The 26,899-nt window shown below is 39.0% G+C and overlaps 1 protein-coding gene across 1 annotated transcript; it reads left to right on the forward strand.

Moving 5' to 3' along the window:
- Positions 1–920: 920 nt before the first annotated feature.
- Positions 921–22,085, forward strand: LOC114084619 (zinc finger protein 354A-like). The gene is given in 6 exon segments (XM_071612056.1): positions 921–1,125; positions 2,116–2,202; positions 8,049–8,175; positions 8,667–8,765; positions 20,051–20,370; positions 20,372–22,085. Coding segments are annotated over 5 exon segments (1,815 nt in total). The 5' UTR covers positions 921–1,125; positions 2,116–2,169; the 3' UTR covers positions 21,608–22,085.
- Positions 22,086–26,899: the final 4,814 nt, after the last annotated feature.

The following is a 26,899-nucleotide window of genomic DNA, read 5'->3' on the forward strand; positions in this document are numbered from 1 at the left end:
TGGAGAATTCTAATTTCTGTGTTTAGAGCAAAAAAAGACACAAGTTCTACAGAATCATATTTCTGGAAGAGAAGTGGTCACTTCAGCATATCTGGCCAGTCCATGTGGGGTACCAGAGTTTGGATGTGGTTTGTCCTCCTGTGGTTTATGTGCTAGAGTTTAGTCAACAGTGGTGGTGTTGATTTGATGAAATCTCTAAGAATTACGTCATTGGAGGTGCTGCTTTCAGAAGCAATTAATGCTCTTGAGGAGTGACTTTATTCTCCCAAGAGTGGATTATTATAAAGCAAAGCCACCCATGTGCTGCTCTTTCTGCTTATGACTGTTTTCCTTCCCATTTCTCTACCATGCTATGATGAAGTCAAGGTGCCCTTTACCAAAGGTAAAACAGATAGTGCCGATAAAATCTTGGTCGTCCAGCTTCCAAATCCATGAATTAAATAATTATCTTTTCTTTATAAAGTATCCAGCATTAAGAATTTTGTTTTAGCATCAGAAAACAGACACAGTTTGCTCCCTACCGGCTAAAAGTTACTCCAAACCAATGATGTTAGGTTTGTTCACCCACGTTATTTCAAATGGCTCACAATAAGACTTGGCTCGTAGCAGGCGTTCTGTATCCTTTCGATGAATAACTGCAATGGGTTGGTTCTTGGCCAGTGTCTGAGGGCCACACCATCATTCACACACATGAAGAGTAGGAGATGCTGCCCTCGATGAAGTATTCACTTCTTGGAATCCAAGATTCGACCTCGCTCTTGGAGGGAGTCAGCGAACCCCAGCACACTAGAGGGAGCACTCAACTGAGGTCTGGGAACCAGATAGGTTCAGCCAGCGCCTCGCCTCAAAAAATGCGGAGAACTACACTTCCCAGAACCCTCGAGTGTCAAGTGGACTTCATTTCCCAGAGGCGTTAGCGGCCAACCCTGTTCCATCAACCCGGGATGCCTGGACCTTTGCGGCCGCGGAGTTTGCTGGTGGATACCTGACGCCTGGGGCTGAGGTAGCTTGCGGGCAGGGTCCCGACGCCAGCCTGCTGGCGGGCGGGGCGGTTCCGGACCTTCCTGCCTGAGGAGCGCGGCCCAGCGAGGGAGGCATTGCCCCAGAAGCCCCGAGCCTGGGGAGGTGAGCGGCAGAGGGCGGCGGGAGGCAGACCCGGGCCTCGGGAGGATGCGGCGCCCAGGCGTGGGGAACAGGCCCACGAGGTGCGCGGAGAAGCCTTTGTGGTTCGGGCAACACCCCAGCGCCTGTCCCCGCTAGCCGTCCCGCGACGTCGCCTCAGGCGTGTCAGGTGGTGCTCTTGGCCCGCCTTTGCGGCAGGCCCACCTCCTGCTAACCCAGGTCTGTCCACTGCGCGTTCCCTGCCCTACTCTGCCTTGCCCTGCCAGCGTTTGGTTTCCTGCCGGCCTCTTTGGAACGCGTGAGAAAATAAGCTTCGTCCCTATGGCTTCAGCACTGTGCGGTGGCAGACGTCGTGATCTGTCTCACCGAAGAGACGGGTGCAGGGTGCCCCTATGGCACAATTAAGACTGGTACCCAAGTTTTTGGTTTCTGCGCTTGACCCCCTTCCCTCTATAGGAAAACCACTGTTTTCCTTTTCTGAAACAGCTTTCTCTAAAATCTGGAAATTGATTCATTGAAAGGAGACAGAGGAATTTGGGTAGAAATTTTGGAGGAAAAATTGCAAGTTGCACAGTGAGGTTAGAGCGGATGCTCAGGGACCTGAATCCTGGCGCCATTCTCACTGGCTGTGTGAACTGGTGCACTCTGTCCTCACTTTTCTGATCTGTGAAATGGAGTGCTAGCAATGTCATCTGACTATGTGGAATTGAACAGTGTAAGCCTGTTGGTGCCTGGCACCTGGTGAGGCTCAGTGAGTCCCTGCTGCTGATGAAGTCCCATGTCTTTCTGAGTCTTGCTTCTGGAAAGCTACAGAGTCACAAAGAGTGGGGCCCTGATCCAGGATGGCCCCAGCCCTTTTCTCTGATTTTGTCCACTCCCAGCTCCTGACTTTCCTCTCTGGGCACATGGGGGTCTCAAAGAATTTCAGAGCTCCTGATTCTGAGGGGTGGAAAGCAGAGGGGGCTTTCTTGTGGTTCCTTTTTCTTCTCTTAGATCTGCCTTCTGGAAACTGCACCCACCCTGGGGAGAAGAGCCCAGAAAAAGGACATGGCTCCTGAGCAAAGGGAAGCAAGGTCCCAGGTGAGCTCATTGCCATCTCTGTTCTTAGTGGGTGGATTTTCCCCCTCCCACTTACAATATAACTTTTACCAGAACTTGGAGCACAAGTCCTTTGATCTTGGGGTAGCTGGTCCACCCTCACAGGTGGTGGATTCTGTAAGGAATACTGCCCATACTCACACATGTCTAGTGTACACTTTTTTCTTGTTAAACACGTTTTTCTTCATTAATCTCAGTCTATTGTGTGATTACTAATTTGATAGGATTAGATGCCACACTAGGGACAGAACAAACAAGCAAACCTGATAAAATTCCTTTCTGGCCCTCCCTTCTTCACTCATTCTTGTCTTCCTTCCTTCCCTTGGCAAAATGCTTTTTCCCCCCTACCTCTGAGCAAGTGTTTTGCCTGTTACCAGTTTTTACTCTCAGGTCAACTGATCTTGACCTGCCATTCTCTCCTCTGTGTCAGGAAACTAAAGGAGGTACCCCATGCAGGTGACATAACCTTTGAACAAAAAATAGCTATGTTGCAGGGCACACAGTGACGAGGTCTCTTTCTCTGAAGGCAAAGAATATACTCCTCAGGAAGCTGCAGGAGGTTTCCATGAGGATCTTGTGAGATGTTGGTGATAGAGAACCAGCACATGCTATGGTTGGGAAGTGGAGTCCTCAAGACAGACACCACATTTTAACTCAATTCCTTTGTTACTGTTTATGGGCCTTGGGCAAATAACTCCACCTCTTAGTGCCTCACCTATAAAATCAAAATAACAGCTATGCCTACTTCCTTGGATAGATGAGAGGATGACATGCGTTAGTACATAAAAAGTGTTTGTATCAAGGCTGGGCACATAATAATTGCTCAGTGTATGCTTATTGTGGTAGCTGAATGATATTATATTAATAATAATATTAATTTCATGGATAGAAATTAGTAAAAACTGGAGGTGGAGTGATTGCCTAGCTTTTTTATAAGGCCCTGGGTTTTATCCCCAGCATCATAAATTTTTTTTAATTATACAATGTTTCTAGGACCCAGAAAATACTAGGGTATTCTCTACTTATCTTCATCTAACACTAATTAACAGTTGGTATTTCTTGAGTGTCCAACATGCTGGGGAATGTTCTGAGGGTTTTGCATTTGTTATTTCTCATTCTCACAACAGCATGGCAGTTATCCCCTATATAATTTGGATCAATTATCTCCTATATAATATGATCTCTAAATGCCCATATGTTTAAGATGTGGCCCTTAACCTGTGGTACTATTAGGAGGCAGAGGAACTTTTAGGAAGTGGGATCTAGTAGGAGAAAGTTAGGTCACTGGAAGTGTGACCTGACTTGAAGCCCTTGAAGGGAATACTGGGACCCTGGCCTCCTCCTCTTTCTTTCTTTTTCTTCCCAGCTGTAGGATGAATGGGCTTCCTCTCCTTCATGTTCACCACAGGCCCAAAAACAACAGGACTAATCATGGACTGAAACTTCCAAAACTGTGAACCATAATAAACCACCTTAGGTGTTTGCTATAGTAACTGAAAGCTGACTAAAACATCCCCATTTTATAGACATAAGAAAAAACTGAGGCTCAAAGAAATCAAGTAACCCAAGTTCATTCTCAGGTACATCTGACCTTCAATCCATGCTTGGACCAGCCACTTCTCTGGTATGTCATTCAGAGTATGGACAGACCCAGCTACCTGTTCCAGGGAACATGGTGGAGTTTCATTTTCTGAGGCTATGGCCAGGACCCACCATTGTATGTTTCAGCTGCTCTGTTTTCTTTAAGCCTTTCCCATTCTATTCGGACAGGGCCAAATTGTTCTTCTGCAAAAAACTTTCTTCATCCCTGTGTGTAGGTGAATCCCCTTACTGCATCTCCCTATCCTCACCTGCTGCCCATGGGTTAGTACGGGGTGATGTGGTACATAAAACTCAGTGACAGGAACTTTAAGACCAGAGTGAGTGCTGGATTCACAACTGGAATACTTAAGTTATGGTCTTGCTGCTGCCACTAGTAAAAGCATGTGATCTCAGTTCTTGGTTGCACTTGATTTTCCTTGTCTCTGAAATGAAGATTGAAGTAGAAGATGGCATATGGTCTTACCTGTCCTGGCTGGTCCAAGCATGGATTGAAGGTCAGATGTACCTGAGAATGAACTTGGGTTACTTGATTTCTTTGAGCCTCAGTTTTTTCTTATGTCTATAAAATGGGGATGTTTTAGTCAGCTTTCAGTTACTATAGCAAACACCTAAGGTGGTTTATTATGGTTCACAGTTTTGGAAGTTTCAGTCCATGATTAGTCCTGTTGTTTTTGGGCCTGTGGTGAACATGAAGGAGAGGAAGCCCATTCATCCTACAGCTGGGAAGAAAAAGAAAGAAAGAGGAGGAGGCCAGGGTCCCAGTATTGCCTTCAAGGGCTTCAAGTCAGGTCACACTTCCAGTTTTGTTGTATTGCAGAATTAGAGATCTAACCCAGGACTCTTGCATGTCAGACACTCTACTGCTGAACTATACCCACAACCTCTACACAGCTGTCTTTCATTGTTCAAATCATTTAATGCATTTTCTTTGTGTACAATATGGATTGTAAATTCTTAGAGGGCAAAGATCATTTCTTATATTCCTTCCATATACCAATAAATTGTTTTTCTTGTCATATATTGCATGCTCATGGTATAAATTTCAGAGAATTAAAAAATATATATATGAATAGTAAAAGTCAGTTTTTCCCACTATACTCTTGCAAAATTGCTAGGAGTGGCAGAACAGGGAGATTCCTCACCCACAGAGCAAGTAATGCTACAGAAGCAGACCCTGCTAGGTGTCCTTTAATTCAATTTATTTTTTTTTTATATTTTTAGTTGTATATGGAAACAATACCTTTATTTTATATATTTATTTTTATGTGGTGCTGAGAATTGAACCCAGTGCCTCATACATGTGAGGCAAGTGTTTTACCACTGAGCCACCACTCCAGCCTAATTTAATTTAATTTTGACACTGTCTTCCTGGGGGTAACAGCTCTGAAAGACTTTCCCCAATTCAGTCAGCAGTTTAGGCCAGTTATGACCAACCAGATATTAATTAGTGTTCCCTGGCAACCCCTTCTTTATTAAATTGGTAGAGCAGTTCACAAAATTAATGAAACATGTACCAGCTTATTATAAAAATTATCACCAAAACAATAAAAAATAAGTTATCAGAAAGGATACAAATAAAGAGGTGCATCAAATGAGGTATGGTATGCCACCCTCAAAGAACTCTCCAAATCCTTTCTTTCTTTTTTTTTTTTTTTTTTTTTAATTTTTTATTGTTGGCTGTTCAAAACATTACATAGTTCTTGATATATCATATTTCACAATTTGATTCAAGTGGGTTATGAGCTCCCATTTTTACCCCATATACAGATTGCAGAATCACATCAGTTACACATCCATTGATTTACATGTTGCCATACTCGTGTCTGTTGTGTTCTGCTGCCTTTCCTATCCTCTACTATTCCAAATCCTTTCTTTTCGAGTTTTTCTGGAGGCTCCATTAACACGGGCACTATATATTAAATCATTGGCCAACTTCACTATCAGCTCCTAGCTTTTGTCAGTTCTTAGCATACAAAAAGTCACTTGTCATTCATCACTTTTGAAGATTCTGTGGATTTTAGGAGCTCCATGCCAAGAAATGGAATGAAGATCAAGTGTATATTTCATGATATCACATTTTAAAAAAGAAAGTAAAGAGTCATTTGCTTCTACATCTAGAGATAACCATTGACAGCCCTTTGGTGTGTATCCATAAAAATCATTTTATATGTCCATTTATCTATGTGCATATGTATATGTATTTTATCTTAAATTTTTATTCTAAAATGTACATACTGTATAATTTTAATCATTTTTGAGTGTATAATTCAGTGACATTTTACAATAATACATTCACATTGTTAAGGAACCATATATAATACATTCACATTGTTAAGGAACCATCATCACTATCCATCTCCATTGTAAATGATAACATAAAACAATAACTTGACTTTAAAGAAAATAAGATAACTTACTCTGAACCAAGTATGAGTGGCACAGAAACATGGATTCAAGTTGCCTGAATGACTTGTTCTGCTGTGGAAGAGATTACCTGAACTTATAGCCAAAGAACAAAAGTCATGAATCAATATTTTTAAGAAATATGTTGGTGAGGCCAGTAGGTAGGTGAGCTGTAGCAGAAAGGGAAAGTTTTTCCTATAGGTATTGACTGTTGCAGCCTTCTTAGCTTTAGGGTTGGTGGAGACTAGAGGTCTGTTAAGCCGTTAATACATTTTAAGAGGTTTACCTAGGAGAATGTTAGGTGAGATACAAAAGTTTAAGTAAATGACTCTTTTTCTAAGGCCATAATGTAGCCCAAGCTAATTTTGACTCTCAACCTGCAACTTGCCATCTCTCCATAATCAGGATGTTCTCAGCTGAGGTCAGTCTGCTTGATCTTTAATATAGATGGCACTGGGGAATAAAACTGACTGATTTATGTTATATGCATGTACAACTATGTCACAATAAATTTGATTATTATGTATAATTATAATGCACCAATAAAAATTAATTCAAAATATAGATGTGGCTTCTTCAAAGAAATTCAGCTTCTTATATAGATTATCTCATTTATATATTTCCTAACCCTATGAGGTAGGCGTTGAGAAGCAGATGTACAGATTGACTAGGAATGGAGTCTAGGACAACCACTGGGTTTGGAATTCCATTTCTATCACTGACCAGCTGTGTGACTTTTTAAGGACAGATTTCTTATCCTTTTCGTACTTTTATTTATTTATTTATTTTTTTTGGTAGAATGGGGACAATGATATTACCTTCTTAAGTTGTGGTGAAGATTAAATAGATTATACATAAAAGATTAACATAAAGCTTTAAGAGCAGTACTTTGCCCATAGAAAGCATTCAATAACTGACAGCTATTTTAATTTTTGTAATTACTATCTTCAATTCAAATAAGCAGACATTGCCTGTCTTAAGTTATTTAACCTAGTCTTCATCAATGAATATTTAGGTTTTTTCCATTTTTTGCTACTGCAAACACCATGATAAGTTTCCTTGTATGTGCAATTTTGTGTACTGTTCATTATAGTACAAATACAATCATTGGTAAGTTAAGAATATAAACATTCCCGGGCTTTGTAATACGTATTATCAAATCTGTCAGATCGTTCTAATTAACACTCCCACTAATGGCCTTAATCCCTTTACACATCTTTTGTAGTGGTTAACACAAGGCCAGTGTGTTAGTCAGCTTTCCATTGATATTACAAAATACCAAGGCAATAAGCTTGTAAGGAGGAAATGTTTATTTAGGCTCATGGTTTCAGAGGTTCAGCCCATGGTTACTTAAGCCTGTCATTTTGGGCCTGTGGTAGAACATTACTTCATGACCAGAAGTGCATAGCAGAGGAAGCTGCTCACATCATGACTGTTGGAACATGGAGAGAGAGAAATAAGAAGGGGCCAAGGTCCCAAATCCCCTACAAGAGCTCACCCTATTGGCCTAACTTCCTTTCACTAGGCCACAACTCTTAAAGTTTCCACCACCTCCCAAAAGCATCTTGGGCTGGGAACCAAGCCTTTAACACCTGGGCCTTTGGGGGTCGCTCAAGATCCCAAGATATAGCAGCTACATTCATAATTCTTTCTGTTGGGTGTGTTTTTCTCACTGGATGAATATTCATTAAATAAAAGACCTGGCACCTCGAGAACCTTAAATAGTATAAACAGGATTTCATGATAGCCTGTCCTCCATTTTCTCCATCTATATGCTGTGTGAGGGCTGGTCCTGGGAGAGCTGGAGTGGCTTGTTCTTACAGGTATCAGTGACGTTCGAGGATGTGGCTGTGCTCTTTACTCGGGATGAGTGGAAAAAGCTGGATCCTTCCCAGAGAAGCTCGTACCGGGAGGTGATACTGGAGAACTATAGTAACCTGGCCTCACTGGGTAAGGAAATCCCCTGTGGACACAGTTCAGAAATTAGACTTCAGCACCTGCTTCCCTGAATAAAAGCTGTTAGTCATCAAAAAAGTTTAGCTGAGGTTTGCCTTATGATTATACAAATCATATCTTTGTAAATAAATATTGTGAACATGTTCCTCTTACCGGTATAGAATTGCCTTGTGTTTAGGAATGGCGGAGGTGGTCTTGGTAACCATCACCTTCCTTCTATGTAATTACACATTAGAAGTTTCTTCATAGTTCAGGTGTCATTTTCCCACTGTGATTGTTCTGTGGTGTGTGCAACTCTTGGCAGAAGGTTTCATCCAACCTCTGGACCTTCCACTTGCCTTTCCCATTTGCTTTTTCTAGGGGTCAGCAAACTTTATAAAAGGCCAGGTAGTATAGGCTTTGTGGGCCACATGTAATCTCTGTAACAGATTGATTTTCGTTTTGTGTTTTTCTGAGTTTTTTTAATTTTAATTATTTTCTATTAGGAGGACTCCCATTTATCAAACCAAAGGTGATCTCCCTGTTGCAGGAGGGAGAAGATCCCTGGAAGGTAGAGAAAGAAAACCCTGGAGGCACCTCTCTTGGTGAGTGGGTGGCACAAAATATTACCATATGTTACTATTTATGTTTAAAGAATATTATGTGTTTGTGAAATATGCAAATAAGCACAGAGAGGAATCGCTGCAGGTATCAGTCTGGTTCAGAGGAAGGTGCAGCTTGGAGTGTGTTAATTGGGAAACTTCCTTTAGGGTTCTCAGGCCTCAAGAAGTTGATGGGGAAGGGAAAGCCCAGGCCCCTAGACATGAGCTTCTGCTTCTTTGCTCATAATCACTTCACAAAATGAATCTCTCTAGAGCTCTTTTTATTCTTTCCTGTTATTTCTGAAAAGGGCTGCATTTTATGTATTCATTCAACAAACAGTGTAATTTAAGGGATTATAAATAATTCATTCTAGCTGAAGCTGCAGGTATGAAAAAGACAAGGAAGAAAATGAGATGGGAGGCTGTCTAAGGGCCACACTGTAAGTGCTTTGGTACGGTTCTAAGAGATTTGAACTGTTCCATGGATGACCAGAAATATTTGAAGAATTTAAGCAGAAGAACTTTTTTATCCCTGATATTTTAGAAAAATTGGTCTGAATCAGAAACAAATGTTCCTTAATAAAGGAATGGCTAAAGAAACAATGATGTGTCCTTACTCTGGCAAATGTTGCCACAGTTTAGAAAGAAAGAACACCCTAATGTGGATGGAGCTGCAAGGCACATCAAGGAATAAAGCAAATTACAAAATATCACCATATGTTACTATTTATATTTAAAGAATATTAGGTGTTTGTGAAATATGCAAATAAGCACTGAGAGGAAGGTTTGGAAAACACACAGAGTTACAAGGACACACCTTAACTGGTAACAGCAATTACTCTTGGAATGAATCTAATAAAAGGGGACTTTGTTTCCATGTAATGTTTTAATTTTCACAAAGAGAATATGTTCACGAAGTTCTCTTAATTAGAAGTTAATAAGAATGGTCACTTAGGAGGCATTATTGAAGTGAGGCAAAACTAGAGTTGGAAGCCTCACAGAATTCATGGGATTCCAGGCAGGAAGCCAGTGGGCCTGGACTAGAGGCACCTGCTGTGAGGATCAGGGGGCAGAGGAGGAGTCAGCTTGATAAGGGAGTCTGAGGAATTCAGTGTGGAATGGTTTTCATTTGAGATGTGAGTAACATACATGGGTAGAGGTTACAGATGGGCAGTTGTGTAAGGGAGACAGACTGGATGGCACTCCAAGTAGAGGGCAGGGAACCCTCAGTTCAAAGGGGTAATTGCCACCTTGAGTTGACCAGGTAAAGGAACAGAGCAGAAAACAGAATCCTAGGAAACCAACATTTGAGAGATGGTTAAGAGAGAAAGGACTTCGTGAACAAACCTGAGGTTAAATTATCAGAAGAAAGAAACAGAAGAGGTGGTTGTCATCCAAGAAAGGCTGGGGATCTGAGTTTGTGGAGGCATAGGAAGTGGTGTCAGGGAAGGTCTGGAGAAAGGTCAGTGTCAAGCAAGAAGAGTAGAAGAAACTGCAGAAGACAGCAGTGGAAACAGATCCTGCTGAGCCCTGGCCCTGTAACAGGATTTGGTCTGAGAATTGGAGAGCCTGGGAAGGGCTGAAGAGTTGTGAGTTTCCTAGAGCTGCACAGGTTCACCCTCCACAGAAGCAGCTTCCAACTGACTTAGGGAGCCTGAGAACAGAGAGGAGACACATAGGAGGCTACGTGAAGTCAGACGGTCAGAGACAGCCTCCCATGTCCCAGCCCAGGGAAGAAAGAGCACAGGACAGACTGCCTTGGTACAACAGTGCCCATGCTGGGGTCTTCTCAATTAATGTGACAATTTTTGAGATGGAAACCCTAGTTGTCTATCTTTTAACCCTCATTTTGGAGAAATAAATGAATTCTTTGGAAACTACCAGAAACCACCCCAACATAAACAGAGAGCTCAGATAGCAGGGAAACTTTGGAGTTAGGAGGCATCAATCTGGCTATTATATGAGGCCTGACTCTGGTGGGAAAGATCAGAGAAAGAGGAGAAAGAATCATAACCTGTGATTAGGAGAAATCACTTGCCTTGGGAGCTTCTGAAGGAGGAGTGAGTCTCCTTCATGAGAAAGGTAAGTGTGAGTGGGATTAGACTGAGTACCAAGATTCAGGGCTGTTCAGAGAGAGGCTGGGCACTCACCTCTCAACTCACCCCTTCTCAGCTTCAGAAGACAGCCTTGAAGGAAAGCTGTGAGTGATCACTAAGTACAATGAAGGACATCAAAACTATTTTCTGTGCTGTTACCCTCTACACCATGGGGTGGACTTACTCTTTTTGGTGAAAGGTAGACATGAGGTGGTAGTCCTAGGGGAGCTGATGTGTGGTGTGAATGTGTTACACCTCTGGTGGGGCACCCATGTCCCTGGATTATGGTGTCCTCTGAACAGCCCTTCCCAAAAGAAGCTCACTCCCCAAGAGCACAGTTGAAGGACCTGGATGTTCTTGGAAGTACCTACTATTATAATTAACTTTCAGCCAGAACCAAAATCCTAACCCTTGAAAAACCAGTTACAGAAAAGCTCATGCTCTGAGAGCAGGATTCCCTAGAACCTCCAATAGCCTCAGAATGCACTTTTACAAAGTTATTTTTCAATTCGGAACTGTTAATAAATAGGAACAACGCCCCCCCGCAAAAAAAAAAAAAAAAAAAAAAAAAAACTTATGAGAAAAACAATCTGTGTCATCCCTGGCTTTCTAAGTTTAAGTTAAAAGACAAGAGGATATGGCTCAAAGGGTCTGCATCTCTGATTTGGGTCTCTTGCTTAGAATATGAACCAAAAGCATAATCATTTGAGGTTATGCTTTTCTAGAATAGTTGTACTAAGAATAATGGAGTTAAACATGTTTGTACAGCTCATAAGTTTGGTTCCCACCCAAATGTAAAAATATTAGATTCCATGCAGTGAAAGATAATATTTTCTTCCCATTGTTTCCAATTCTTTTGTCCTCTCAAAGCAAGAAGCCATCTAAGATGGACTGAAATGCAGGGTGGTCACTTCGAGTGTTACCTGCTATGCTCTAGTGAGGTTTGCCTGGGCAACATCTGCCTGAAGGAAAGGCGTCTTTTCCTGATTTGCACAAGCTGCTGAATAGATTAGCAGCAGCCCTACCAAAGTGGTATGCAATGGTTTTAAAAAGTGACTTCTTATACAGTTTCAGTGGAGTCACAGTGCTCTGCAGCCCTGTTTAATATGTATGAATTAGTGCTGTTGCTGTCCCCCTGCCCTCCAACAAAGACCCATACATGGGCCCTCTACCTCCCCCTGCTGCCATCAACTTCTCTTTCCTTTGTAGCTATCAAAAGGATCTTTTTAAAAAGTAAATTATATGTCATATTGCTGCATGCTCAAAGCCTTTAGAGGAGTCCATTCCATGGAGTACAATCAAGAATCTTCATTGTGGCCTTTAGAGACCTATAATGGTCTAGCCTCTTGACCTTCATCTACTTCTTCTCTACCCTTTATGCAAGGACTCTAATCACCCTGGCTCTCATCTCTTTTTTTGCACTTGCTTTTCCTGTCTGATACCCATTCTTTTTCCTGATGACCACATGCATGCATGACTCATTTCCTCATGTCCCACAGGTTTCTTCCCTTCAGCATGCTTATCACTGCATAATAGTACATATTTATTTATGATCTGTCTCTTTCTTTGCATTGTTAGCTCCCTTATGAAGAATTGCCTCTTTCATTCATTCCCACTTCCCTATTGTCTAAAATAGTGGCTGGCCAGAGTAGACTTCCAGCTTTATAGTAAATGCAGAAATGACTAAGACTAGGTTAGTTCTGATGGACATAGAAAGAAGCAAGCCAATTCCAAAGATATCTGGAAAGCAAAAATAGGTGGCTCGTTCTGGAAAGAACAAAATATCATTCACTGGAAGGAGATCGAGTATGGGAGATGGTATGAATTTGGTTTGGAATTAATTAAATTGAATTGTCTTTAGTTGGCCCAGTTATCCAACTGGAGATGTCAGGACTGAGTATGAAATGTAAATTTGCAAGAACCTGGTCCATAGAGGATAATTAAAACAATGAGTGAGGTTAAGATAGACTAGGGAGAAAGCTTAGGTTACAGTAAGAGGAAGAAAAAGACTAGGATTGAATATTGAGCCACATCGAAGTCTTAGTGATGTTAGGTGGTAGGGGCAGAAGCATTTCAGGCAGTCAGGTACAGAAGAATGAATCCATAGGGAGGTCAAGTATAGATGTACTGAAGGAGTAAATTGGAGAGAGTTTGGTACCATCAAAGGCAAGATGCTTAATAGAATGGTAGCAGTAGAAATAAGAAGTGGATGGATTTGGAATATATTATATGGTCGAATAAAAAAGTCTTGGTAGTTGATGAGATGATGGGAACAAGTGGCTGCTTCTTGAGGATTTGATTGAGAATAGTGCCATTTACAGAATCCAGGGATTAAACAGGTTGGACGAAGTGATCATGAATCTGGTTCTAGGCATATTAACTTTGAGGTGTCATTAAAGCATCTGAGTTGCTGTTTTGAGTAGATAATCTGGAAGTGTGTGTGGTGAATAGAGTATTCTTGCCTAGAGTATAAGTTTGTAATTGAAACTAGATAGTGGAAAAAAATAAAGAGAGAAAAGTTGGTCGCCAGGAACTAAACCCTAAGGAACTCTATGAATTAAAAGAGCAGGTAATGAGGTCACTGTAGCTTAGGAGGAGAGTGTCCAAGGAAAGCAAGGGATTGTTGTCAGGTGTTGCTGGAGGTAAGTTAGGAGAAAATCGAAGAAAGTGTCTTGTCTTAGTGGCATTAGGTGGTAGGAGCAGAAAGCCAGAGTGGATATGATGAAGGGTGAGTGAGAAGAAGTAATGGATGACTGTAGAAGACACTACATATAGGAATATATTTAGATAAAAATACTATGTAATACACCTTATTCTGCCCCTTTCACTTGGTGCATATTAAAACTCTTTCTGGTTCACTATACAGAGAGCTTCCTCACTCTGGGCTGGCTCTATGCCAGCTCTCTTCTCCACTGGGAAAACATCTGGACTTGATTACATGCAGTTTTGGGTAATGAAAGCAGGCAGGCCCACTTGAGATTAGGATTTTATAAATGTTATTAGCAATGTGGGAAATTATTTAAAGCTATACCTTTATCAAGTGCCAATGTAAAGTTTTGATGTATTAAAATTAGAGTTAGCCCAAAGGTTCATCAGAGTAATCTAGTTAAATAAACTTTGGTGTGTACACATAGTGAAATTCTCTGCAGCTGTATAAAGGAAATAAGGATGATCTTTGTAAATTCCACTGTCATCTAAGAAGGGGCCGAGGAAGTACCAAAAAAAAAAAAAAAACAAGTATGTATATTATGTATGTACTTATAATTTTTTTTTAAAAAAGATAGAAACAGGAAAAAAAGGATAAAAGCAGATCAATAAAAATGGTTTGATAAGGTAAAGGAAGTAAGAGGATGAAGGGAACAGGAATAGAATCTAGAATTTTTTTAAGATATCTTTTCTTAATTTGACTTTGGAAATACAAAGACATTTCAAAAAATTATAAAGTAAAATTTAAAAATTAAAAAGTATCCCCCAGATGTTGAGAGCAAAATGAAACAAATGACCCTAATTGTGTTTCAGGTTGGTTAGTTTAGCAACATAGATAATTATTTCAAATTCCTTTACATCACAGCAATTTCATTATTTGTAGTTTATATCCTAAGTATAAAAATAATTACAATCAATAGTGTGCATTTCAGTGACAGCGATAAGAGTAACTTTGACACATTTATGCATGAAACAATTGATGTCTGAGATCTCCTGTAGCATAATTTATTGGAAGAGAGGTAAGGGTTTATATTATTTTGCTATGGCTATATAAATTACCACAGACCAAGTGGCTTAAAACAACAGAAATGTATTGTCTCACAGTTCTGGAGGCCCAAAGTCAAGGTACTGGCAGAACCCTACTCCTTCTGAAACTGGGTTTTTTCCTCCTTGCCTCTTCCTAGCTCATAGTGTTGACAGCAGTCCTTGGTAATCCTTGGCTCCTGGCTGCATCAGTCCTAACTCCTCTACCTTCACATTGCATCCTCCTTTTTCTGCCATGAATTTCTGGAAAATGGCCAGATTTTGCCAGTTTCCAAGGACAGTAGTCATATTGGATTCAGGACCACCATAATGTCCTCATCTTAATTTGATCAAATCTGTAGAGACCCTATTTCCAAACAAGGTTACCTTCTCAAGTACTAGAAATTAGGACTGTAACGTATTTGGGGGATGTGACAAATCAACCCATTATAATATATAGATGGAACAGTATTAGTGGTGGTTGAAACTTGTTTGAAGATTCATTGTACAATTTGCTCTTTTATATTGCTGCAAAATTTCCACAATTAAAATTTTTTTAAATTAGTTACCAACCATACAATTTCTAGAATGTTTCTCTTTTCCAGAAACATAAACATCTGGAGGGTGTTTACAAATGTGCCATTCTACCCTCTATCATGGTGATATATATAATTCCCTGCATATAGCTCCCTCATTCTCTAACTCTGGAAACTTTGTGAGACTGCAAATACAAGCAACCTTTTTATAGAAATGACTTGGATCATTTTATGAATCTGGCTGAAGAATAAGGTGGGGAAGGACACTTCAGGAAATAAATCTGGAAGGTTGACTTGGGTTCAAAGACTAATGATGATTTCACCCCCATCTATCCTATGACTGGTCCTTTAAAGTCTCATCTTAGATTTCAGAAAACTCTAAACATTGTCTGTATCCCTTGCCTACCTGCACCCACCACCATCTAAGGATAGTTTTGATGGTGGTCTAAGCTCATGTTTGCATCCATTTCTACCTTGCGTGTTTGTTGTAGAAATGATTACATTGTGTTGTAATTGTCTATTCATTTTTTTATTTCTATGCCAAACTATAAACTCTTTGAAGAAATTAACGGTTTCTTTTCACTACAGGATCTGTAGTATACTGTAGATTACCAGTACCTAGGTTATAGCCTAACACATACTAGGTACCTTTTAACTATTTGATAAATGAATAAAGTAAGGAGCAATGAATACTCTTTGAAATAGCAAGAGGAGCTTTCTATATTAAGAAGGTAAATCCAGTGGGAAATAATACTAGAAAGGTGAGATACTGGGGTCAAAGGAACAAACTGAAGGTCAGAAGCAATAGTCACTGTAGAGTAAGGAAATTCTGATCTTGGGTGGATCAGTGATGGCTGTTGGAGGCCTTTCACCTAATGGATTTAAGAGAACTTGGTGACTGCCTAGACTTGAAATGCAGGGGAAAGAAGATTTCAAGATGAAACCAAAATTTATAGAAAAAAATCATTGAAACGGTTATGATGTCGTTTTGAACTGGGAAAAAAAGCTTTGAAAAGGAATTGTTTTGGTAAAACCCAATGTTCAAGAACCAGCTGCCAAGATTGAAGGTGCTGAAAGATGAAAGAACAAGCCAGACTGACACAGGATTGCACCAAGTGCAATTTATTAAGGACTTACAGACAGAAGCGTGCTTTGGGTGACAGCAAGGCAGAAAGATGCCCATACCCTGAGGAAAGGGAGTATATACTAAGCAAAAATGTCCTGTGTCTACCTGAAATTTACCTGAACTTTCTTAAAACTATTAACATGTTTACAGTTAAGAAACAGTTCAGTGTCAGTGGCAGGCTAGAAAGAGAAAATTCAGGGTTGTCCTTCACATAGGAGGTATGGGATGGAGAGAAGATTGAAGAGACACTCTCAGTATAGGAAGAGCCCTGGGAGGATAATCTAGACCTAGTGACAGAAACTCATCATGGCGGTGGTCATTAGCAAGATCATTCTGAGCTCTAAACTTCTAGCCTAAGTTTTAACCTTATTCATGAGTTAGCTCAGGCCTGTGCTTGATTCTTGGAACAGAAGTTGAACTGCACCTTAGGAGACATACTTGTAGAGCTGTAGCAAATTCTGAGTGGATCATGAGGAATTTAGGATGTCCTCAACTAAGACTCATATCTGTTTCAGTGGAAATATGAGACTAAGGCATTGGCACTTTAGTGCTAGGATGAGTTTACCATAATTGATATGGACTCTTGTAGCAATAATTACTTTCATTACAAATAAAAATGTCCATGTCTCATTTTCCTTTTTCTCCTCTAAACCAAACTTTCAAAAACATTTTCCAAGCTGGGAATGGAACCACCATTTGACCCAGCTATTCCCCTTCTCGGAATAGCTAAAAGACCTAAAAAAGAACAAACTACAGGGACACAGCCACATCAATGTTTATAGCAGCACAATACACAATAGCTAGAATGTGGAACCAACCTAGATGCCCTTCAATAGATGAATGGATTTAAAAAATATGGCATTTATACACAATGGAATATTACTCAGCACTAAAAAATAACAAGATCATGGTATTTGCAGGCAAATGGATGGCATTAGAGCAGATTATGCTAAGTGAAGTTATCCAGTCCCTAAAAAACAAATGCCAAATGTCTTCTCTGATATAAAGGGGGTGATTCAAAATGGGATAGGGAGGAAGAGCATGAGAAGAAGACTACCACTAAATAGGGAAGAAAGGTGGGAGGGAAAAAGAGGGAGAAGGGGAGTTGCATGGAAGATGGAAGGAGAACCTCATTGTTATACAGAATACATATATGTTGTTGTGATGAGAAAAAGAAAAAAAAAGTGTGTCACATTAGATTGGATAGAGAGAAAGGATGGGAGAGAAGGGGAGGAGTAGGGAGGATAGGAAGGGCAGCAGAATAGAATAGACAATATGATTGATGTATGTACATTCCATGTATGTATTATATGTCCAAGTACATTCTGCTGTCATGTATGACTAAAAAAAAATAAAAATAAAAATAAATCTTATGGTAAAAAAAAAAAAATTTCCATTTGATGTTTTTGCTTTCTCACTTGCCATTGTTTCCTCTGTATACTCCAGTAGGACCTTGTTCTTTACTATTTCACTAAAAGCACTGCACTAAGCTCTACACTGCCTCCATCTTGCCCACAATCAGGGTTTTTAGTACTGAAGGTATTTGCCGCAATTGATCATTCACTCCTTCCTGGAGTACTTTTTATTCTCTTTGGCTTCTGGAACATCATACTGTCCTGATTTTTTTCTTAACTTCTAAATGTTGCAATAATCAAGTAATTTCTCCCCATTCTTTGTCTTTAAATAAAATCTGTATGCTGATATCTCCTACATGCATATCTTCAGCTCTGATCTTTTCCCAGCTCTCCAGAATAATCTATACAACTGACTATTTCATTGTCTCCCTTCAGTGCCTACTAAGTCATAAGGCAGAGTTTTTGCTGTTACCTTATGAGCTAGAATCTAGAGTGCAAAATCTTACTGCTTTCTTCCCAGCACATGTACAAACCTATAAACAATGCCAATAAACACAGGGGAAAGTGTTCCCAATACTTTAGGCCCAGATAAGGCATTAAAATCTGATTGTTTAATTTAGTATATCTTAGGTCAATAGGAACTAGGAAAACATTAAGCAGAGAATTTAAAAATTCTCTTTCCCTTATAATAAGCACCAAAAGTTTGAGTGTGGGTGAATATAAAACCAGTCAAGGGGGATGTGCTATATGAGAAGAATTCAATACCTTTAGGAATACTATTTTTTAAAGAGGGAAGAGAAGAAGAGTTATTCATGAAGAAAACTGAGAAAGAGAAAAGTAAAATATATAATGTTCACTAAGCAGAAAAAAAAAATGTGTGAATGTGAGAAAGATGAGAAAGCAAATGTCAAATAGGAATCTCAAACATAGTAAGAAGCAAGAATCAGCCAGGTATGGTAGCACATGCCTGTAATCCCAGCGGCTTGGGAGGCTGAGTCAGGAGGATCATAAGTTCAAAGCCAGCCTCAGCAAAAGCAAGGTGCTGAGCAACTCAGTGAGACCCTTTCTCTAAATAAATACAAAAAATAGGGCTAGGGCTGGGGCTCAGTGGTCAAGTGCCCCTGAGTTCAATCCCTGGTACCCCCACTTCCAAAAAAAGAGAAGCAGCAGCAAGAATCCCTTCAAACAATGTTTAGCCCAGGGAAAAATGACAAACTACAAGCACAACCATTTTTCTGACAAAATTTAATATTTACTGAATTGTATTCTTACCAATTGAAATATTTATTAAATTCTGGTCTTTGCCATTTTTCATGTTCTCCCTGCTTTACATTTTTATATTCTTGCCTGCTGTTTTTCTTGGACTCTTTTCAATCCTCCCTGCATAGCTTTTCTAGCTTGATGCACGAGCTGCCTTTCCAGCTCACAACCCTTGGGCTCACGCCTACCTTGTGGCACCTCTGTAAATTAACTCGGTAATGCTGTGCGAACTGGCCCTCCCTGACCACCCATGTGCTGTCCTGAAAAGCAGTTTCTACAAGGGGCTTAAAATATTTGTATGTGAATGTATAATATATGAAATTAGCATATACAAATATCTAACATTCTATAAACTAGGAATATGTAAATAATTAAGAAAGATTAATAAAACAAGTTTTGTGTAGAATTGGGTTGCTATCAAGAGGATGTATAGGAAGATAGGATGTGCTGATCTGCTTATGAAGAACACTTAGAAAAGTAAAGTGATCTATAAGGAGAGAAATATAGAAAGATACATAATACTATATTTATTGTATGTATGTATATACATACAATTGTATGTATATACAATTGTATGTATATACAAATTGTATGTATATACATACAATGTGTATATAGTGTATGTGTATGTATTTGTGTGTGTATATATATGTATATATATGTGGGTATGTATGTGTATAAACACTCTGGTAAGTGCTAGGATAAGGGGAACAGAATATGAAAGTTCAGAGTCAAGCAAGGACTCATAGAATTAGCTTTTGAATTCAATCTGAAGGATACAAAGGAATTTGGGCATAAAACAAAAGAAAGAAAACTTTACAGATCAGGAATACTTACACAAAGAAAAGGAATGTTGAGATGATACTTTAGGAGTTCTTCATGCGCTTTGGATTCTGATCCTAGACTGCACTTCCTAACTCATGTTCTCCTTTTGATATCTTCTGTCTCACTCTCTTTAAATGGGTTCATTTTATTCATTTTTTTCATACCTTGTACTTCTACTCCATTGATTTTTTTTTCCTATACTGCCTAACTCTCCTATTTTTTTCTCTTCCTATATTTTTTGCCAGATACCAGGACCTTCTTTAATAACATCAATATATATTGGTTCCACATTTGATCCAAAGAGCTAACTTCTGTGATATTACATGAGTCACCTTCAATTTCTTTTTTTTCCCCCCTCCAGCATGGAAGAGCCATCATAAGACCACAAAGTCAACTCAAACACAAGACTCTTCATTTCAGAGATTGATAATGAACCGATCCAGAAGGAATGGACTTGGACCCTTGGACTTGAAATCAGAAAAATCTTGTATATATGAAGGCAAATTAGAGGAAAAACAGGATAAAAAGGAAATTTTTCAGATAGTTTCAGTCACCCACAAAAAAACCTTAATTGTAGAAAGAAGCCATAAAAATGTTGAATTTAGCCAGAACTTCAGCCCAAAGTCAGTAGTTGTTAGGCAACAGATAGTTCCCAGAGAGAAACCACCACCAAAATGTGAAAAAAAAAGGAAACACTTTGAAACATAATTCAAATTTACCTAATCAGCCAAAAATGACAGCAGATAAACGCTATCAATGTAGTATGTGTGAGAAGACCTTCATTAATACTTCATCCCTTCGTAAACATGAGAAAAATCATAGTGGAGAGAAATTATTTAAATGTAAAGAATGTTCCAAAGCCTTTAGCCAAAGTTCAGCTCTTATTCAACATCAAATAACTCATACCGGAGAGAAACCTTACATATGTAAAGAATGTGGGAAAGCCTTCACTCTCAGTACATCCCTGTATAAGCATCTAAGAACCCACACTGTGGAGAAATCCTATAGATGTAAGGAATGTGGTAAGTCCTTCAGCCGAAGGTCAGGGCTTTTTATACATCAGAAAATCCATGCTGGAGAAAACCCTTATAAATATAATCCAGGTAGGAAAGCATCTGGTTGCAACACATCCCTTCCTGGTCAAAGAGTTCATCCCAGAAAGAAGTCCTATTTGTGTAACGAATGTGGCAACACCTTTAAATCTAGTTCATCCCTTCGTTATCATCAGAGAATTCACACTGGAGAGAAACCTTTCAAATGTGGTGAATGTGGGAGAGCCTTTAGTCAGAGTGCATCACTTATTCAACATGAACGAATTCACACTGGTGAAAAGCCCTATCGATGTAATGAATGTGGAAAAGGCTTCACTTCTATTTCACGACTCAATAGACATCGAATAATTCATACTGTTGAGAAGTTTTATAATTGTAATGAATGTGGCAAGGCCTTAAGTTCCCATTCAACTCTTATCATTCATGAGAGAATTCACACCTGAGAGATACAATGTAAATGTAAAGTGTGTGGGAAAGCCTTCAGGCAGAGTTCAGCTCTCATTCAGCATCAGAGAATGCACACTGGAGAAAGACCCTACAAATGCAATGAGTGTGAGAAAACATTCAGGTGTAACTCATCCCTTAGTAATCATCAGAAAATCCATACTGGAGAGAAACCTTATCAATGTGGGATGTCATTTGGCCAAAGTTCAGCCCTTATTCAACATTGAAGGATTCATACAGGAGAGAAACCCTTTAAATGTAATACTTGTGGGAAAACTTTTAGACAAAGCTCCTCACGTATTGCTCACCAGAGAATTCATACAGGAGAGAAACCCTATGAGTGCAACACATGTGGGAAACTTTTCAACCACAGGTCATCCCTTACTAATCACTATAAAATCCATATGGAAGAAGAACCCTAGAAAGTAGATTTGCATGTGTAAAAGCCTTAAACCAAAGCTCATCAGAGAACACATACTTCAAGAGTGATGTAATAAATGTAATGGATATTGAAAAGGCCTATAATCATTTAGTGCCCATTAGCTATCAAATCCCATGGACAAATCTTGATTATGTAATAGCTAAAAGGAAAGCATTCATGCCTGTCACTTTTTAAAATAACCTGAGAATTCATAAGTGGAGACACTAACTTTGGGCATTTGTAAAATAAAAGGTGTTTGATTTTCCTTTCCTACAGCAGTGTAGTCTAGTTATCACATGTGATCATCATAAACATCAAGTGGGTAGGGATTTCTCTGGTTTTCTCATAAAAACACCAAACTCTACACTGGTGATATTTTTTATAACATTTTAGTAGCATATGAGTGAATGAATCAAAGAAACTATACATTTTTAATGAAAAGGACCAAAATAAAAGATTAAAATAAACTGTAAACTACCTCTCAGTCTCTGCGGTTTATCCTTTTCTTGTCTTAATGTCAAAATTTGTGCATGGATTTCATTTAAAATAAAAAAGATTTCAGGGGCTGGGATTGTGGCGTAGTGGTAGAGCACTCGCCTCGCACATGAGAGACCCTGGGTTTGATCCTCAGCACCACATAAAAATAAATAAACAAAATAAAGATATTGTGTCCATGTATAACTAAAAAAAAATATTAAAAAAAAAAAGATTTTATTAAAGAAGAGAAAGAAAAATCTGGTCTCTAATTTAGTAATTACTGTGAATTGAAAATTTCCACCTAATTTTTGTTTTAAGAAAAAAAAATTATTGTTTTGAAATCATTTATTATGAAAGTATACCACTAATATCTTGTGATCTGTCACCTAGGGGTATTAAATATGAAACAGGAAACTATTTCAATTTTAAAGCTAATATGAGGGTTTTTGCACTAAAAAAAAATAAAATAAAATTTAGTCAGCCTCAGTAATTTAGCAAGGCTCTAAGCAACTCAAAATCTCGAAAAATGTTTCTGTGGGGTGAATGCTCTTTCTCAAAATATTCTTATGTTGAAATTCTAACCTCTGAGGTTATATTAAGAAGTAGGGCCTTTGGGGAAGTGATTAAATCATGATAGTGGAGTCCTTGTGAATGGGATTTGTGCCCTAATAAGATAGTCCCAGACCTGGTGAGGTGGCCCTCATCTGAAATCTCAGCAGTTTGGGAGGCTAAAGGCCGGAGGATCACCAGTTCAAAGCCAGCTTCAGCAACTTAGAAAGACCTGCCTCAAAGTCTTTTGAAAAAAGGTTGAGTACGTAGCTTAGTAGTGCACTCCTGGGTTCAATCAACAATACCAAAAAAATACAACCCTGGTGTAACTTGCTCAGCCCTTTAATCAGAGGATGCCATCTTTGAACCAGATGACCCTCACCAGACAACCCACTAGCACCTTAATCCTGGACTTCCCAGCCTCAACTGTGAGAAGTTTCTATTGTTCAAAGTTACCCAGTGTTGGATATTTTGTTATAGCAGCCCAAATAGACTGTCATATTATTTTATCAATTATTTTATAAACCTGGTGTTTTTCCCTCCAAATGCTAGTGATCAAACCTAGGGCCTCCTGCATGCTAGACAAGCACTATATACTACTGAGCTCCATCCCGCAACCCAGTATTGTTTTTTTATCACTGCTTTGAGATGTGTACTATACTACACATTGCAAATTTTAAGAAGAAAGATACAGACCTTCTTTCAAGAAGCCATGGAGTAGGGGAAGAGAATGGAGTTGAGGGACTATCAAAGGAATATGGAAATATCTCTCAGTATATAACTGCTTGTTTTAACAGACAAAACAGTTTAATACGACAATATGTTGCAGTGCAAGAATGTTGTAAAATTTTGCACCGGATGAAAAAAGAGATGTAGGGGGCCTGGAGATATCAAAGAAAGCTTTGTAGAGGCAATAAAGGCCTGAGCCAAATTTTGGAATGATAAAAACTCTTGTGAAAGTGCATTTCAAATAAGTAAACTACATGTGCAAGACTACAGGTGAGTAATATGGCACATTAGGAAAATTGCGTGTAGAGCTAGTGAGCAGAAGAATAAAAGATGTTAAAGCCTGAGGAGAAGGCAGAGGCCACATAACAAAAGGCCTCATTTGTCATGGTAAGGAACTTGTGTTTTATCCTAAAATTAATATTCATCCAAATGTGTGGGGCATGCCTGGAATCCCAGTGACTCTGGAGGCTGAGACAGGAGATTCACAAGTTCAAAGCCAGCCTCAGTAATTTAGAAAGGCTGTAAGCAACTTAGCAAGACCGTGTTTCAAATTTTTAAAAAGAGATGAAGATGTGGCTCAGTGGTAAAGCCCCTCTGGGTTCAATCCCGGTACCAAAAATAAATAAATAAAATTATATTAATATCAAGCAAGGGAATTTGTTCAGCAACAATATATAGAGGATCAATTTAGGAGGAGGTTAAAGAAAGCTAGATAGACTGATGCCTAGAAATTTAGACTATTGTGATTCAAGTGATAAATGAATGAGAATACAAATTCAAGCAAGTGCTGCATGGATGAAGAATAGGAGACAAATAATCATTTATTAGAATAAACAGGGTTTTCCCAGGCAAATAGGAGAGGATGTTGAGTGACAAGAAAGCTAATCTGGCCCACAGATAAGGCTGCCAGACAGATGTCCTATATTTAATGATTACGTCTTGAATCCTGTACTGTCAGGACATCCTAAATGTATTCAAAAATTTTCTTCCAATTAGTAAAAAATCAGCAGTTAGAGCTATTTTTCTGCCTCTGTAATTGTCATTTAAATCACCTAAATAGCAACACAAGCCGAAATCACCTCTACAAAGTGATCTGAGCAATCCTTTATGGTGAAAGAGAACTGAGAATTGAAAGTACTTGTTTTCCATCTTAAATAAAGGATAAGTTTTGGCCAAAGTTCCAAGTTGTAAACAAATAATTATTAATAATTAGATGTCCAAACAACACACACGCTCCAAAACCAGGGCCAGCCTCATTCCAGTGGACCTCCTTCTGAAAGTTAGGAAGTTAATGCCAACCTCTAGCTTCTGAAAGACCATCATCAGTTTCATGCTTCTGGTCAACAATCAGCAAGGACCTCACTTCAGAAACCATGTTCCGGAAAGGACACTAGTCAATAGCCTATTCTAGTGACCACATTAACACAGTTGAAAATCTGTCTATTCATAAACGCTCCTGCTTCTAAAAATCCACCAATCCTGGACACTGAACTTCAGGAACCTTGGATAAGATCAGCTTTGGCTTTCTTCAGGGAGACTGTTCTTGCAAGTGCAACTCTCCCTTGCAGGAACACATGAAGTTCACCTTTTCTGCATATCAACTTTAATTTATAGTTGAGTTTGCAAGTCTCAACCATTTCAACAATTCAACTTACTGTTAATTTACTGTTAGCCTCATGAATGAGACTATTAAATTCAGTATTTTAAATTCTTGCAATGATTGCTATAATCTATTTTATATTTTTTGGTAAGAACACTTAACTTGACATCTAACCTATTATCTATTTTTATTTGTGTATATTTGGATCCCAAATTCAAGTGAAAATTTTTTATTAATTTTAAAAACTTTGGGTTTCTGTTAAATGAAGGTAAAATCCTTTGAAGCTCTTCAATATGCAGTTGGTTATTTAGAATCAAAAACAATGATTAGTCAGATGTATACTCCCGCATACACTAATAGCTAAGCTAAGAGGTATATGATTTCCTCAACTTGTCCTGTAGAAATGGATAATGTAACAAATTTCCTGATTTAAAAAATTCGGATGAAAATAAAATAATCACAGCAGAAGTTGTAATGACCTTCCACACTATATTTCATCTCCTCAATCTTTCCAGGACAAATGACCAGCTGAACATACCAAAGGTATTCTCTGATTTTGAAACTGCAAACAAATTTTCAAGTGCCAGAAAAAAAATCTGCAATAATAAAATGTAATAGCTCTTCTTACTATTATTGAGATTATTAAGGATTTAAAATGCCTCATCTTTTTTACAAATAGCCCCATGAGGGGAAAAATAAGGGGAAAAATCCCTCTGAGTGATGCTTTACTCCTGAAAAATCTTGCTTGGGAGGCTATTTTATTCCTTCCAGATGAGACCTCAGAAACAATACAAAATTTTTTTCAAAACTCATTTAATTGAGTTGAGTGAAGTAAAATTGTACCACTTTGGTTGAGAACAAATTTAGGTAGATGCATAAAAGTGCAAACAATTTTTATTCAAAATTAAAGCAAAGTATAAAAGATTCTGTGAAAGGTGTTGGCTGTCCTTCCTGTATTCTGCATTTCTGCATAATGCTACACAGACACCTGTTAGCCTTCTATTAACACTGGACTAATCATCTGGAATTTGTTTCCTTCAGCATTTAAACTGAGCAGTTACAAGGATTTTTGTTATTATGTTGCCATTCAGAATTCCTTGATTCCAAACTTATTGGGACTTAGAGTTTCAGCCCTGATATGTAAACATCTTGGAAGTCATTGCTCCTCCTTACAACAGAAAAAATTTGGTCAAACTGAAAATCAATGACAGTTTCTTTCTGTTACAGGAATGGGACCTTCTAAAAAACTGAAGCCACATGAAGACATCCCCCCTTTGAAGCACTGACTCTTGTGATCAAATCAGAAAGATTTTAGACATGTTGCTCAGAGTAACAGGCAGTGAGTTTATTAGGACTAGGAAAGGGGACATCCTCAAGGGAAAGGGGAACAGTGTGCCTCTCCTGTACTTCAGTTTTATTTGTGATTCCACAGAAGTTTCCAGAGAGTCCCGCCAAAGTCCATCTCTTGACTTTTGACTGACAACAGATTGACATCAGACTTTCAAGTCCCCACTGCAATGACAACTCTAGGTCACCTTGGCCCATGCTGACAGTTCTAACTTGGATATTTAACCATAAATTCTTAAATCCAGGAAGGGCCGCAGGTAAATTGCGACATTATTTCAGGCCTGCATTTCTCCTGCAGATAACAGATAGTTTGTTGAGGAATGTGACATATCCTGTCCACTTAAGCCAGGTAGAGCTTCAGGTAAACTGTTTCTTGGAAAAGAAAGCATGTGGGGGTCAGCACAGTGGGCCCATTTTATAGAATTATTCCTTTATCCTCATGTTCCCATCACTGGCATCCGTGTGTCCCCAATCACTTCTATGTTTCTGAGAACTGAGGTCACAACACTGTAATCTGGTGATACAGGCATACCCAGAAATAGCTGAAATCCATTTGTTTGGAGCAGAAACTACTGGAGCCTTAAACTGGTG

The sequence above is a fragment of the Marmota flaviventris genome, chromosome 5, assembly GCF_047511675.1.
Source record: "Marmota flaviventris isolate mMarFla1 chromosome 5, mMarFla1.hap1, whole genome shotgun sequence".
NCBI classification, from domain to species: domain Eukaryota; kingdom Metazoa; phylum Chordata; class Mammalia; order Rodentia; family Sciuridae; genus Marmota; species Marmota flaviventris.